A 17,088-nucleotide genomic window follows, 5' to 3' on the forward strand; every position below is an offset into this window, starting at 1 on the left:
AAATGGCACGCAACTTTAGTTTGCTGTCTTTATCGGTTTCTTTTTTTTAACTTGCCGCGATGTGTGGCAGTGGTTGAAGCGTTTCAAGTTGAAAGCAAACAAACTGCGCTTTTGTGCGACATTAGATGGCGGCGTCTCCATTTGGGGCGTGTGGTGCACCTGGCTTTGTGCTAGGAAGCCACTCCGCCAAGTCTGTCCGCTAAAAGCGTTTATCCTCAAAGGAGTTGGGCAAAGAACTCGCAGAAATGCATCAAATCAGCGCATTGCAATATGAAGAGCCGCCTTGGTTTCGAGGTGGGTCGGATATGGGATTGGGAATGTGATTTAAGCAAAGTTTCTCAAAAGGCAAACAAAGCGCATCTCACTAAAGATCTACTGCTTCACAAATTGCACTCTTGTCCAATAAGAATTTATTACGTCTCACATGTTTTGCGACTCCCTACTTAAGAATCACGCTACTGCTTATATCTTTCACGATAAGAAAGCTCTGCCAGCACACTTAACGACCATATCAAATAGTTCCGAAACTTTAGTTCGCTTTTTTCTTGCCATGCGATGGCGCACAGCTTGAAGGAACTCGCTGCGTCCAAGGATGTCATTGTTATCGGTATCAAACACAGTGAAAATGATATCGATTATGTGAGACGATAGGGAAACGCCCACAACGATATCAGAAATATGCTTCAGGGTACTACGCGATATATCCGCTCCGGCCAAAAAGTGATAGGTTAGAGCCATGTCGATGGTCGGTATATGCTGGACGAACATAAAGAATGCCATAAACTCCTCAAGCGTTACGCCGCGATCTGATTTCCGATACTTCTCCTTGATGCGCTGAATTGTCGCGAGTTTCTGGTGTGTCGGCATTGAGGAATATGCCAGCAGCATGTTGCCAAAGGACATTTCACTGATTGTGTCCGGATCATTCTCATTTCGTTTCTTTCGTCCATCCGATTTCCGCAGCAAGTTGAACTCGATCAAAAGTACGTCGCGAACCAATTTACGCTTAAACTTCAGAAATGTATTGAGGTTCAGCTTGCCATCGAGTTTGGGACCGAAAAAGTAATGGTTTATAGAGTTGTTTGTCTTGAATCGCTCATAGACCGTGACGCCCTTTAGCAGTTGACTCAAGCCATCCATGCCGAGGTTATCGCTCCCAAGGGGATCAAAGAGACGAAAGCCAATCTCAAAGAATTTCTCCGGCATGGGCATCAGCATACGCAAGTATAGATAGTCCGTGAAAGTCAAAAGTCCATCGGGTAGCAGGACATAGAAGATACTGTCTTCCGGAACACTCCGGAAGGTAAGCTCTTGAGCTTTTTCCCTGCTCATTTTACGATATCCATTTAAGCCCAATCCGTCTGGCTGCCTTATGCCCGGCATCATGGAACGCAGAAAATCAATTGGTGTCATATAGACTTCCCATTGTCCAGCATTGTTTTGAGTCTTGATCGTCGCAAAGTATCCAAAGATCTTCTCTGGCTGCGAATGCGCTCTCAGTCGATTCTCGTACTCCCTTATGGTAATATCTCGAAACGTGCCTCGATGCGATGAGGATGGAAAAGTCCTGCATTTACCTGCCGTCTGTTGCCACTCGAGCTTTTGCAGCCCTTTGACACCATCTTTGGTCTTCTCGTCGTCCATCCCCATCAGTGAACTACGTTTAACGCGGGGCAGCAACCACTGCCGGAAGCCAAGTCCAGCAATTAAGAGAAGAGTGCAAATCTTGAGAGCTCGATGTCGATGAGAATGCATTTGCAAGCAGTTCTGTGTGTGTTTCCTGTGTTTATTCCATTGGTGAATCAACATCGCGTTCATTTCGCCTGCATTTCGAACTAGTTTCCTCAAGAAGCGTAACATATCCAATGAATTTCGAATTTTGCCTATGCTCCCCACAGTTTGACGGTTGTTTGTCGAACAAATCCTGTATACTTTTGCTTTCAGGTCAATTTTTTGTGTTTTAACCCCCAACTGAATGGTGTTGCATGGCCTGCAAGCCACGAAAGCCTCTGAAGCACATTCGATTAGAGCATTAAATGTAATCAGCATCGCAAATGTTTGAACTAAGCCATACACTCATATACCCATTCCCCCCTACCGACACTCTAGCTTCTTCTGTATCCTCTCCATAACACCCCTGGGAAATTTGCCAACAATAAACTGAGCCAAAGCCAAGTAAACATGACGATACTCGTAGATGAAAAGAAGAAAATTTCTTTTGGATTTGAGTACGAATATACATAGATATGTGGTTCTGCTGATAGATTGTTGTAGATTTTTTCGATTGTTTGATTTATAGCATGACGTGAACATACATATTTTTCATAGCCTGCTTTCGGGGGCCTCACCTGGGGCGCTTTTCATTTCCCTCAACTGATTTGCAGCTAGAGGTGTGTCTCACTTGGTTAACGATGAACGCAAATTAAAGCTGTGCTTATGAAAATAGAATTGAAATTGAAATAGAAATTTTGTGAAATATTATTTATATTTTCATTTTGAAATAAAGTAAATTATGAAAATTGTGTGAATTATGAGCTGTTAGTAAAATTGTTGCAAAACTTTAGATTGAGAGTGACAGATTTCAAACGTTTCTCAATCCTTTTTGTTTGATTTGTTAATTCAAGGAAAACATCTGAAAGGAATGACAATCAGGCCTAAGTCAGTCATGCCTCAAAATGCTGCCAAAAATTAGCTTAAACAAAAGCAAATAATAAATGGAAGCACAAAAATTTCGATTGAGTACATACAAGTAGATAGATACACTCACACATTTTCGCGCATTTGCTTGTTTATTTGATTAACCATGAATGCGTTGTCTGCTATGAGTCTTATGAATGGAGTGTGAATGTGGAATGTTTTGTGAAAGGGATGCAATGTGGATGTTTTGGCGGGCTTAGTTGAAAATTAATCAACTACAAAAGCCAAAAGCCCATTTGCATATGCAAATTGCGAATTGACAACGATTTTTGGGTGCGGTTTTGTTGTTAGTCAGACGAGGCATTATCTTCGAGGACACGGGCTTAAATGAGGGAACTGTCACCTGCAGAGAACATTCTTCTCTCTCTGCTCCCTTCTGACAACTGACAAATCCAAAATAATCCAAATATGTGACGTATGTGAATGGGAAGCAATATACTTTCCGAGTAAGCCTATAACTAGGCACACTTATCAGCCCTTGATTAACGGCCTACCTCTGCTCGGATGAGCGCCCATTGGCTACACAGTCGTACTTTATTTATGCCATTTGTTGATTCTACATTTTTAACACTTGCCTGACTTCCCTTGCCTCTACTGCGTATTATCAGAGTGTAAGCAAAGGGTAAAGTAATTTAATCATCGAACGGGTAACGCAACTTTAATATGGATAAATAAATATAGAAAAGACTTGATCGAATCGTACTCCAACTGATAACAATGCCAATTGATTCTTAAGAAAGCCACAGAAACGCACATTATTTTTTTATTTTTATTAATTTTATAAATGGTTTTTGATGTGTGCGTCCTTTGTAGTACTCATCGCATTGTCGTCAGCTTAAGATTTTGATAAGCCATTGAAAGTGTGTCTATAAGCACTCGAACTTTCAAGTGGCATTCACTCGTTGGCTTTGTGTGTGGCCCGAATGAAATGGCTCCATAGATACAATAGAACTTTCAACGACAGTTGATGTCTCCAGACAGCGTTTTTTGTCTGGCAGTCAGTGACATTTACACTTAAGCTTATACCCTGTAAAGTGTAAAATAAAATTGTGTTACATTTGCAGAAATAAATCGTACTGTTTTCGTTAAATTCTAAGACTAAAGTCGAGTAGCAAGTGGTGTTCATTAAAGTCCTAGCCATTAAAGTCCTAGTTACAGGGTATTTCTTTGGTGCGCACACTGAACTAGAGCATGTTTTATTTTGTTTTCTATAATTTGTGAGGATGTCAATGCAAAGAGAATTATTGAAATTTGAGTGGACTTCAAAGAATACCCCAAGTCGCTTGCGAAAAATTGAATTAAAAGATAATGTGAAGCGCGAAAGCTGTTGATGAGGAGAAGAATAAGAAACAAGGGGGATCCCCTTACAATCTATGTTACTCGTAAGCACAAAGCGTGATTTATGTGACTTATGCCCCGTCCAGCTGCTTGTTTGCCAAGTGCTCGAAAATTATATAATCTCTCGCCCTTTGTGGGTCTCTGGCAGCAAACAACCCCAACGAGGCCGAGAAGTGCTTGAAAAACGGGCACAATGCGAATATTCCTCTATGAATAATATTCGCATGTTAAATGCGTTGTAAATATATGTATATGTATGAGTATGAGCATGTGTGTGAGACATGTTTGTTGTTTCTGTAGAGAAAGTTTTCGCGTGAAGGGGATCGCAATTTCGGACATATGTTGAAATCTTAGCGAAGAGCATATTCCGACTTTGTGAAGACGTTTGGGACTGTCAACATACGATTATGAGATATAAGTCGATGTGCCTTTATTAGATTAGGTGTACATTTAATCAAATTTAGTTTGTAGCGCATCTGACAGTCGGTTTGGCTTGCAACTTGAACAATTTGTACTTGTCTTTCATGTGCAAATTTGTTGCTTCAATGGACACACTGCGTACCGAGTTGGAGTTGGAGTCAGAATCGGTTGCAGCAGTTTGTTTGCTTTTTGTGGCGCCTGGTAATAATTCTAGATTTATGAAAATTGTTTTCCCGTTAATGTTTGCTATGTTTTCGACATTTTTATTGTTGTTGGTCCTTGCGTGGTTATTGAACGCCTCAAGCACCAAAAACCAGAAAACCGAACCAAAACAGGCTGAACCAAATTGAAATTTCGCCCTAACGCCAACTCAAACATGAGTTGGCAATACTCTGCTCTTCCCACATATGTATAGACGAGTACAGTCCTTGGTTTTCCACTCGGAAAATGAGGCAACACGGAGTTTGCCTTATTTTGATTATAGTACATATGTTTAACACAAGTACATGGAGCAAGTGAAGAAATTGAAGGGATGGATGAAATACCAGAGCCGTGGAATGTGCTCTTAGTATTTCGGCCATTTCTGGTTGGTAATATGAAACTTTGGCTTAGCCCCAGTTGCAAATTGGAAATTTGATTTTTGTTGCGAGAAAGGGTTGTGCTGTTTTGTTTGATTAAATTTCTGTGATGCTCACATAAATCTTCAGACTTGGTCTCTCCCCATTTGGGCCCACTTAATGCGTGTGCAGTTAAAGCTGTATGGGATGTTGACCCAAAACCATTAATCCCATGCATATTAGCGGGCTGCACACGTGGCACATTTCAAATACCCGTCCTTATACCCGTACTCGTATGCGTACTCGTACTCGGTGCGAGTATGACGACCGAATGCCTATTGATTGATCGGTGATTGTCATCAATAAGCTGCCATAAGCTGAGCATAGTGAAGCACATAATGCAGACGCTGCATATACGAGTATATTGACTGCATTCGAACGAGGCCTTTAGTCCAATCTGCTAGTCGGCTTACATAATCAATCAATTAGGCACCATTTAGCTGCTTGCTAGCCGGAGGAGTTAGTACATCGATTAATTCGCACACAACACACAAGTGCCGCGGGGACCGCTAATTAGCCATAAACCAATATATATATATACACATATGGTATATGAGCCAGGAAATTGTGTCCTTGCTTGAACTACAGCATATGTATGATTATTAACGCAATTTAATGAATTGAAATAAAATTAATAATTACACAAATCAACAGTCGGGCGACTAATTAGGCCCAAGACTTGCCAAGTTTGCCTACCCAATTTGCATTATGTTTATTATTTACTCAGGTAATCACTGGAGACCTAAAAGGTCCCAAATTATTAAATGCATAAAGTAAGCTTAGATCCTTAATAAATATTAACAAATTTATCATAATTGTTTTTTGTCGCCTTAAATCATTACAAAATTAAGTGTATATTTTATTATAGGAAAACATTCTTACTCATTTAAGGAAATCCAGAAAACACCGACATGTCTATAAGTAAATTTATGTATTTTATATAGTCATTTATTCTGAATTCTAACTTTAACTAAACATTACTTTAGCGCATTTCATTTAAGCATTTATATATTCTTCAGCGAGTGCATACATTTATTTATTCTATAGTAAAAACCAATAAATTTATATACATAAGCAATCTTAATGCACTGATAAAGTCCTTCTTTAAACTGTCAGGATCAATATCAATAATAATTGCTTAATAGCAGTTAAGATTTATGACAAAATTAAAGTTCATTTCGACATGAAGACAATAAATACATTATTTAAAAAATCAGAAGACACAGGTAGAAATAAATGTGAGTGCAGGGTGTCTTCTAGTCAAGAACTTTCAAGTGATTTATCTAAATTTTGTTTAATACCTTTAAATGGACAAGTCAAGTTCAGAACAAGTTACGACCGCAATCTGTTTACAGTGTCAATTGTTAAAGTGAATTTGGACGAAAATCTACTTTCATCGTTGGCCAGAAAGAAGACCATTTGGCAGGACAAATACAAATGAAACTACCCGTAGTCGGATTTGCATATATCGAAGTGGTCATTCAAGTTGCCACAGAGTGTGTTTTGTGAGATTGTGTGTGTGTGTGTGTGTGTATGTATTGTGGCATGCTGGTGAATTGCCACGGATTGGATTTCCTTCATCCACAGCAGGACGAATAAATATCGATTTTATTCTTTTGCTTTTATACTTCCGTTTCCGCTGTTTTTGGAAATTGCAATATTGTCTCAGCGGGATACAAATTGATTTGATTTAATTTCAATTCTAATTATTTGTTGCGTAACCCGGAAGTATGTCTAAAGGATGTAACAATACTTGAGTATTCATTTCATGTACTTTAAAGTCAAATGCAGATTTCTGTAGCTTGCTTAAGTTCACGCAATTCCATCTTCGTCCGAATCCCATTTACTTTGAGGTGCATTCACCCGCACAGACTCTGTCATCCATCCACGCCCTTGGAATACCTTTATATATATCTTTGCCACCTTGAAGCTGGTGCCAGGTTCCTTCCGTTGCTGCTCTCACGTTCTCGTGTTGCGTTTATATTTATGCAGTTTACGTGTCAGCTGGCTCAATTCTGCCTTTTTGTGCGGCTGCCAACTTGCAACTCGCAACTCGCAACTGCCAACTGCCAACTAGTAACTACCAACTTTGAAAAAAGGGGCATAAGGAACAACATTTGTCATATTTGGCATGACGGTAACTACTTCCGTGTGTTCTCCACATCGCATAGGACACTGTCTACCCGTCTCGCTATTCGTCTGTCTCTCTATCGGTCTCCCTCTCTCTCTCTCTCTCTCTCCGTCTGTCCCCTCTGTCTCTCAACTGTTCAACTGCAAGTGCATTTTCTTCGATTGCGCACGTCGGTTCAAAAATGTTGATTTCTGGCGACCTGAAAATATAACCTGCAACTTTGACTCCCTTCTCCTTGCCCCTTCTGCCTCCTTGTGGCAGTCTCGAAGCCAAATACGCAACAAATTAAATTTAAACAGTTGAAACGTGCAAACTCGTTTGACTGCAGCATTTGCCAACTGCAACTGCAACTGCAACAGAAATTGCACGGTAACTTGCGCTCTTAAATTCCCCAATAAACAGCCAGAGAATAGATGAACACACACACACAATTTTGGGAGCTCAATAAAAGTTGCAATAATATTTAATACGTCCACTCATCAGTTCCCCTATTACCAGTATGCACTCAACAAAGTTGCACTTTTCAGTTTTCATCAACGGTAGCTAATTCAGGCCAACTCAATACATCCGTACTCTTACTCTATCTCGGAGTCGTATACATCGGGGTTATAAATTTATCAGTGGCTGCAATATCGTCTTTCCTAGTAACTGGCTAAGTCAGCCTTGAGGCGAGCTGGCGACCACAGCCATTCGAGTATCTCCAGCATCCTATTAAATTAAATATATTTTACCAGCAGAGTTGAAAGCTCTGTCTCACTCTCTCTCTCTCTCTCTCTTGAATGGCAAATTTTCGACACGATGACATAGGGCTAAAGTGTCATAGCCGCAGCAAATATAAATTTACCTTGGGACCATTCCAACCTGCCCTTCTTCCCTACTCGGCTTGTCTATCGGTTGCCATTTATAATCGTCAGGAAACACATGAGCGCGGCATACATTTCCAGTGGTTACTGACTGGCAGAGAAGAGGGAAAATGGGAACAGGAGTTTACTTAGTTCCAAATTGTTGTTGGCCATTTGCGGCTTGTGTTTTCCCTGCATATTATACGCCATTTAGAGAGATACTTACAGACTGCCAAGGGCTTTATTTAACTATGAATCAGCTGGTTTCAATTCAATATTCTTGGCCTAATTGCTTGAAATTTAAGACATCAATGCAGAGGCTGCAATTTTTAAAAGTATTTCTGATGGGAAGCAGGCTTATTTAATTAAATTAAAGTACACTAAACAGTTATTGTCAGAGCCTTCAGTGAATGCCAGCAATAATTTCTATTTATTTCTACACTTTTAAGTTATTGTAGAAATTAGTGAAACTAATATTTATTAGGAAGATATTATTTAACAATTGATTCATGCCAATCAAATATTTATATTTGTAACTTGCACTTAAATAATTGATTGAGCATTTAGCAGTACACATTTTAATTAATTTTTGGAATTTTAACGCATGAGGAGAACAACTCTGTTGTTTTGACCATGGTATTTGTTGTTTTTCGGCCAGCTTTTAGTGGGCTGTATTTATATTGAGCGTCATTGCATACCAATGCATTTCCAATGCGATTCAAATTCAATTCGCAATGGCATTGTTCATGCATTATTTATTTAGCGGTTTATTTCGGTGTGGTCAGCTGCAAACGGTATAAACTACTGCCACAACAACAGCAACAACAATAATGAGTGTGTGTCAGTCAATTGAAACAATAATCATTATGACACAACCGCAAACTTCAATGTCATAAAACGATAGGCTTTTGGTCAATCATTCGGAAAAGCCAACGGATGCAGAGTGGTTTCGAAATATTCTTTAAAATTAATTTAAAATTAAAAAAAAGCAACAACAACAGCAACAACAAAAAAAAGTGCAAAAGCTATTTGCAGTCGGGTGTGTGTTAGTATGTGTGGGTGTGTGTCCTGGGAGGGAATTTGCAATTAGTGGTGAGTTAACTCAGGCATTTGAAGCACTGAGCACCGGATATTAGCTTCAGGCACCTGCCAAAGCACAAGTCACACACACACACACACACACACACTCACATATGTGTGTGTATATAGACTGAGAGAGGGAGAGAGCAAACCAAATAAACTAAAGTGCTCATGCCGGAGGTTACTCTGCATCTGCTTGTTCCCAAGTAGCAGCTGCTTTTTGAATTTTGGTGTTTAGCTTTTAGCGCCTAAAACTATGCTTTAGTGGTCAAGTGGAACAAACAATGGCAACAGCAGAAGCAATACTAGCAGCAGTAGCATGGCCAGCAAACGCCAGGAGCTGCAACACTACCAGCAACAGCAACAACAACAACAACAGCAACAACAACAACAACAGCAACAATTAAAAACGTTTTTACATGAGGGTGATAAGTTAGAAGATACTCCGTAGTAAGCCAGATTATTATTTTGTTTTAAAATGTTCATTTTGGCATTTGTTAAATATATATTAATGTTACAAGATTAGCATGACTTTTAGAGAACAGGCGAAATTTACAATGCTTCTGCTTATATTTTAAAATATATACTGCAATCTTGTTTATTTAGATTTACGATAAATAGCCAGAAGAAAGTGATGCTAAGAACCTAAACTACAATCTTCTACAATACCTAGACTTTAAGATTTGACTAAAAAATTCTCATATACATATTTTTGTTTATACATTTAGCGCTGTAATTTCCCCTGACTATAGATAAAGCCTACGATCCCCACAAAGCACATTCAGATACAGGGTATAACGAGAACAGCAACTACAACAATGGCAGGCCGTCTGCAGGCTTCAAAAATGAGGCAACAAACAAGGCTCGTTGGCCCGCACCGAGAACGCTTACAGGGTCAGTAAAAGGAGAAGGGAAATGGGAATAGGAATGGGAATGGGATTGGGGGCGGGGACCCGAGACCTGGTAGGTTTGGAAAGCAGGCGGTCAGCCGGTCAGGCGGGCTAATGGAGGGCTCACGTCTGGTCATTTGCAACATGGTTTATGTGCTGGACAATGCTTTTTGCACTCAATGAGGAACGCATTTGTGTGTGCATGTGAATGTGTGCAAATGTGAGTGAGTGTGAGTGTGAATACTCGTATATGATTGCCAGGCTGCTCTAGTTCGAGTATGACTTGCAACTGTTCAGCTTAAATATTAAATGAATAAATGATTTACGTAGAATTTCGTGCATAAACAGAGGTGGGCATAAAATAGCATGTTTTTTTTTTTGGGGCACAGCAAAACTGTAGATTTTTTGTTGTGGCCATAAGCTTGTTTTATGATTTCTAGTATTTGCTTTATATAATTTGAAGTCTGTCTGTCTGCTATTTGTAAGTCGAAAACAAACGTATTTAAATCGCTGCCAACGCGTAAATATTTCTTATGAATGCACATTATCTTCTGACAGACAGGACAGCGATTTCAACCGAAACGAGCAGCGAATTGCGCAATAAAGTGCAAATAAAAGATTATACCGATAAAGAGAAATATAAAAAGAAACGCAAACATGGGTAAGACGAGGAACAAAGGACGAGCGAGAAAAAGTTGCTGGGCAACAGAAAACCCAAGTACTTACTGCAAAATACCCTAGAAAAAGCGACAAATTGAAACAGCTTTTCTTTATCAGACACTGGATAGAAACTCTAGTTTAATATACCCCTTAATTACTTTGAATTGACAGAATATAAACAGAAATTTTACAGTTTGTCGCGCTTGCTTCATTGAGTCCATTCCAATTGAGAGCCACCTGTACAGTGTTCACTTGACCTTTGGACATTCCCGCGCCAAATTGCCACTTTGCCAAAACTGTGAATTCATCATAAAAGTCATTCATTGGCGAGCCTCACGCATAAACAATTAATTTCCAGCTAATTGATTTTCTGGGAGGCTGGCAATAAAAAAAGCCAAAGCTCTGCAGGTAGAGGAGGAATATGCATGATGGCCAATTTGGAAATCTATATAAAGAGAGAGAGTGAGAGTGAGAGAGAGAGTGAGAGTGAGAGAGTCACATACTGAGCCAGCGGGGTTCCATTTCCGGTCTGTCTGCTGGCGTGTTAATTGCATTTGCGTGTTGCAGACGCTTCAACCCGTTAGTCTATTTCTCCCTCTGTGAGTTGAAAAGAGTTTTGTTTTTGGGAGTTAGCTGGCAAACAACATTGTAAAAGGCAGTTGAGGGGCAGCTGGCGAAATGGACAGACAGCCACAGACAGAAGTTGACTTCCGCTTATTCGACATTTGCATGCTCGGGGACACAGGGAAGAGGCAAGCATGAAGTTGTAGGTGGACTGTCAACAAGCAGTCCCCATATACTACTCGCTTTTGGCTGCCTGATGATTGCCTTGTGCTTTGCTTTGTCTGTCGAGCAGCTGAGCTCATTGCATTTGGATTTTGGATTTGTGCGTTGCCCGGCAACTGCTGTCGTTTCCGGTCATCTAACCTGGGGCTCAGTGCTGGTCTGAGTCTGAGTCTTAGTCGCACTCTCAGTGCCAGTCAATGTCTCTGTCTGGTCACCGTAATTACCTACCAAATAGCTCCAATCTACGGGCTAATGAAAGCTCTAAGTACATTCGTAATGGTGTAATAATACCTCGAAGGCAGCTCCTCACGTCACCAGCCTTCAACAACAATGTCCACATCATCAGCATCATCATCAGCATCAAGAGCAGGCCAAGGCATTAACGTCCCTAGTTTGCTTCATATTTTGAGCTTGATGCGTGCTGCATGTCCTTGTCTTCATATCCATGTCATTAGACACATCTACCCAGTGCATTTCGGGACTTCATGTGAGCATCGCTATGTAAGCAGACTATTTGTTTATTTAAAGTGCCGCAAAGGACTTGAATTGCATTGGTTAAAGACGCATTAATTGGTTCTCCAGCTGCCATAATTGCAGTTTTATAATGCTTACCAAAGTTTGTTATAGGAAGGATTCATCAAGTGAAATACTTTCACATTAAAGTCAAATAGAAACTGTTTCCAACGTCGTTTATCTTTTAACAAATACCTGGCACAGCAACTTCAATTAAGAATTTATCGCTTTTCAATGTTCAAAACGGCCAACAAGTCGTGGCTATTGTCTGGACCTGGTTGCAAGTTGGCCTTTTGTGCATTTTGTACCAATTTGTTTTAGCTTCCGCCTTTTTTTTTTTGCCAAAGACGACATACAATACGATAGGGAGGGTGTGCGAGGGGGAGGCAGGGAGTCAGGGAGGCATACGCAGACAATATCTCATTGATTGCTTGATGTCATGTCCATTCAATAGCCTTGCCATCTATTCCATTTGATCAGCAGCCACATACAATGTTGAATGGGAGCGAAATCTTTAAAGGTTAAATGCGCCAAATCAAGGTGGCAGATCTGATCATTTTGACTGGTAATAAGTGTGAAATGAACGATGATTGCGATAATATTCAGTTCACGTATCATAAAATGTATGTAGATAAAATGCAAAATACCAAAATTCGTACAACGGAAGCGAAGCGGCGAACGCGTTACGTAACCGCAATTCGATGCCTGTTTTGCCTGTCGATCTGGGCTCTCCTGTTAATATGACAGAAAATTATGTTAATCAGTTGAAAAGTCAAATTCGGATAGTATGGCAGACAGGTAAGCAGGAGAGCAGGAGAGCAGGACAGAAGATGTATCGTGCTTTGGCGCTGTCATTTTATGTTAATCATACGCCACGTTGGGCGATAATAATGCGCCAAACAAGCAAACAAGATGAAATACGCGTGTCGCATGCGTAATAAATTTGTATCAGTACTGCGAATAGCTGTCTATTGGCCCAGTTAGTATGAGTACGAGTACAGCCCTAAACTAGACTCTCTGCTCTGGCATTTGAATTGCCTTTACAGTTGCAATTGGAAAATTGGCAGTTCGTAGTTGGCAATGATATCCTGTTCGGCTTATCAGTTGCATGTCAAAAATGTGTTGGGCATAAATTAAGAGTACTCTCGTAGGCAGTTCTCTGAGTAGTGAGCCGCATTGCCAACTAATGTTTGAACATTTCTCACGGTTAATCAACAGCTTTGGAGCCAAAAGAGCTGAGGTTGAATATTGTCGGATTTGAATGACAGTCAAACGCGAGTTACAGTGAAACTGCGCTATATAGTAAGCCACATATTATTTAGAGGTCTTGCCTAAGTTCGATATACGTTTGTTTTAGCGACGTTTGACTGTACTTTGTATTGATTGCAGGCGCAATTTGTCTTTGCTTTCCATAGAAAATTGGGTACGTTGTGTTGTATTTTATATTTTGTGCGTATTTTTATTGCATGAATGATTTTAATTGTGTGCGTCACACCCACATACACACACACACACACTCTCACATATAAAAATACACACATGATGTACAGTTAACTGTACATATAGACAATTTGAAAGCAACATAAATTCACGTAAACTGAAACCCAGAAGTCGCTTGTCACACATACTTAAGCATTATGTTAATTTATATATCTACACACACACACACACGCACACTCGCAGATAGACGACGAAGCAATGACTATGAAAATGGAAGCGACAGAGCGTTGTTTAAGCCGGAAGCCGCCAGCAGGCGCACAGTACATTTGAGTAGCAAAAACGAGTGGGAGTTGGAGTATGAATACGATTGTGAGTACCATTGTAAGTGTGGGTGTGAGTGCCAGTGTGAGTGTGAGTGCGAGTGCGAGTACTCGACATACGTCTAAGTAGGGGGGAATTGAGCTCAGTGACAGTCATGGGAATCTCGAGCACAATTCACTAATTCGCAGCCTCCAAACACACACAATGTCTGTCTAAAAGGAGGCGGATATGGGGGCGTGGCAGGAAACTGGCTCACGGCCTCGGCGATCAGTTGTCGTGGAATTTCATTGCAACAGCCGGGATAATACAAATCGCATATAAATTTTCACTCATGCTGACATTTGGCTGATAAATCTCTGTCGGCTTTGGCGGAAACAATGACAATGAGTGACGATGAATGTAGCTTACGCTTTCTGCACCTGACTATGAGTGTGTGTGTGTGTGTGTGTGTGTGAGGGTGTGTGAGTGACTGTGTGTTTGTGTGCGTATTCTGAACAGCTGCTGTTAAATGCCTTTGATCATTACGGCACGGCAAGTTGATGAGGAGTCGCCAACGAGTTGACCAAAACTTGACCCCAGAGTTGGGCTCAACATAAAGAAAACTCATTAAATCATTTAAGATGGACGTGGTTGACTCGGCTTTTGTAGGTCTCCAGAACGCTGAGGAGAAGCGGAATAAAGAAATATAGGCTTGCATTAAGGTCAGCATTGTATTCTTTAAGTTTGGGATCGCTTAGCCAAAGGCAACTGTATTGAAAGGGCCCAACCTTTGCCCAAAAGGTAAAAGGACAATGCACAGACAATAGCCCTAATAATTCTTAGCAACAAAGACCACAGCAAGTGGCGGCGAATAAATAAATTTAATATTTCAAACAAAACCTTAAAGTCTCATTGCTCGTATAACCAGAGTTACGGGCAAAATCAATTCTAAGTATAATTATTTACGGGCAAGCTTTAACAAATATCATGGTAAAAGCTTTAAACTTGTACAATATTCATTCCATTTGCATTTGAGTCAATAGATATTGAGTCATGTGCCATTAGTAAAACGTGCATAAATGCTCATAAGCGAGAGGTCACAGCCTGCAGAATAGACCAGAGTTCATTATGAATACCAGCTGCAAATACGGACAAACATGCACACGTATTCAGATCCACTGCCATTTGGCAGGTAACCCTTGCCATTGTTTCTCCAGTTGAACGCGAACTGGCCAGACTAACCCAATTCCCAGCAGGAACAAGGCAAAGTCATGGTGGGTCAAGCTGGTCAGTGGTTGCTCACACGAACGTGAGCTTGCTTGACAACTATGCAAGGGATCAAGGGGGAAAGGGGGAGTTTTGGGTAGGGAACGGGCAGGGCAATAACATGGCATTTACGCACAGCCACAAAGTGGGGCATGTGAATATTAATGACGCCATTGATTATAATGTGGATGAACTCAGTTTCAGCCTTACATAAGAGTACCCTGTATACGCAATTGGACAGTGAATTAAAGTAGTATTTTTTAGTCAAACAAACTTTTACTTGTACTTGTTACATTTGCAGTAGAAATTGACTGTTTTTCTCTATTCCATAGAATCTGAATGCTATCAGCTTTAGCTTTCAGTCATAGACTATAAATGGCTTCCTAGGCTTAGGTGGAAATTTCCGTTCAAAGGCAAATCCTTAAAGGAGGACTACAAGTGAGTATGCAGTCGAGCATGCTCGACAGTTAGATGCTCGGTTACCGCATTATCTAAGCGTCCCAATTGAATCGGAACAAACGAATTAAAGCATTATTAATAGAAAAATGTAATTACTATTAAAATATGTGTTACTTGTGCAATAATTTAAATGAATATCCTTGCAACACTAGTAAATAAGTTTAATAAATAATCACAATTTAACAATAGATTTGTTTTTTCACAAATTTGTTAGCTATAGGTATTTGATCGATGGAAATGATTGAATAATTAAATTGATGCTACTGAGTATAAAGCATATACATAACTTTAATAGTCGGAGATGTTTGCTTCCACCCATCACATATTTATAGTAGGCAATGTGTAATGAGTACCTTTTAAAAAGGCAGAGATATTAACTGAGATGAACATGTGATTTGGAATGTGCACTAAAGGTATTTCAGAGCTGAGCATTGATTAAACCTAGACTCAGTAATGGACGAAGAGATGAAGGAAGAGAGAATATAGAAAGAGCCAACAAAGACACACTGATAAAAAAAATGTTCTAAAATTAAGATTTTGGTCTCAGAACTAAGATTTTTGGTCTACAAAATGCGTCGAGAACATCAAATTCTTGAATTAAGAGAACACATCTTGATTTTAAGAACATTTTAAATAAGACCAAGTTCTTATTTTAAGAATAAATGTTCTTAAAATTAAAACCAAAAAATAAAAAAAATGAAAATTATTTTTTATATTTATATTTTTTTTATTTTTAAATTTTGATTTATTTATATTTTATTCTGTTTTAGTAATTTTATAAATGTTATTTTAATTTGTTACGAGGGGGATTCGAACCGCCGCCTACTGCTTCGCAACTGAAGCGGCCTTTCTAACCAGAGCGCCACGGTGCCATCATTTGCTTGATACGAAATAGTACCTATTTATACTTTCCTAACAATTTAAGATTTTTATTCTTATATTAAGGTTTTAAGATTTTTTTGATTAATAATCTTAGTTTTAGTAATTTGGTCTTAAAATAATCTTATTTTAAGAACAAAATATTTAAGATGAATGTTCTTGATTTTAGAACTTGGTCTTTTTTTTCAGTGCAGACATGAGGCCTTAGTAATGCGCAAATTAATTGATAATCGCTTTAAAGACAGACTCCAATAACAATAGGCCATGGTAAGGAGACAAGGCAGTATTGTTTAGGAGCTGCAGAAAGACAACATAGGCCGAGAGCCAGATGTTGCTGTCTGACTACGACGGTATGTAAATCATAGACCTATGAATAAATTGATGGGAATTTTAATACGCTTAGCAGCAATGCCTTTCCCCGTTTCCCATTCTCTATCTCATATCTCGTCCTTCCATGGTGTGGCTCAAAGGAGACAACCTTGTTAACAACTAGCAACGGTCATTTCCACTTCGAAATTAATATGCTCTACTTCCCACCCACACACACGCATACACACACGCACAGTTACATGAGGTCGAGTGAATTAGGATACCATCAAACAATCCCTTCGCTGCCTTCTCTCAGTACACAGTTGCTATCTTATCGAAGTGTTTCATCAATGCACAACACGGCGTATGCGTGTTACACGGCCGTGTAATTTGGCATGCCATTAAAACAGATTTTAATGCACTTCAACATCGAATGGAAGGTCCCTCGAACTCGAACTCGC

The 17,088-nt window shown here is 39.7% G+C and overlaps 1 protein-coding gene across 1 annotated transcript; it reads right to left on the reverse strand.

Annotated features, from left to right (window-relative positions):
• Window positions 1–375: 375 nt before the first annotated feature.
• Window positions 376–1,843, reverse strand: LOC117791165 (calcium uptake protein 1 homolog, mitochondrial). Its single transcript, XM_034630843.1, has one exon. The coding sequence runs from the start codon at window positions 1,816–1,818 to the stop codon at window positions 472–474; it is 1,347 nt and encodes a 448-aa protein (XP_034486734.1). The 5' UTR covers window positions 1,819–1,843; the 3' UTR covers window positions 376–471.
• Between the last annotated feature and the right edge of the window lie 15,245 nt (window positions 1,844–17,088).

This window comes from Drosophila innubila (genome assembly GCF_004354385.1).
Source record: "Drosophila innubila isolate TH190305 chromosome 3R unlocalized genomic scaffold, UK_Dinn_1.0 2_E_3R, whole genome shotgun sequence".
In the NCBI taxonomy this organism is placed as follows: domain Eukaryota; kingdom Metazoa; phylum Arthropoda; class Insecta; order Diptera; family Drosophilidae; genus Drosophila; species Drosophila innubila.

Excerpts from the sequence above, each read along its gene's own strand:
- LOC117791165 (XM_034630843.1), bottom strand. The coding sequence starts at position 1,818 with ATGAACGCGATGTTGATTCACCAATGGAATAAACACAGGAAACACACA.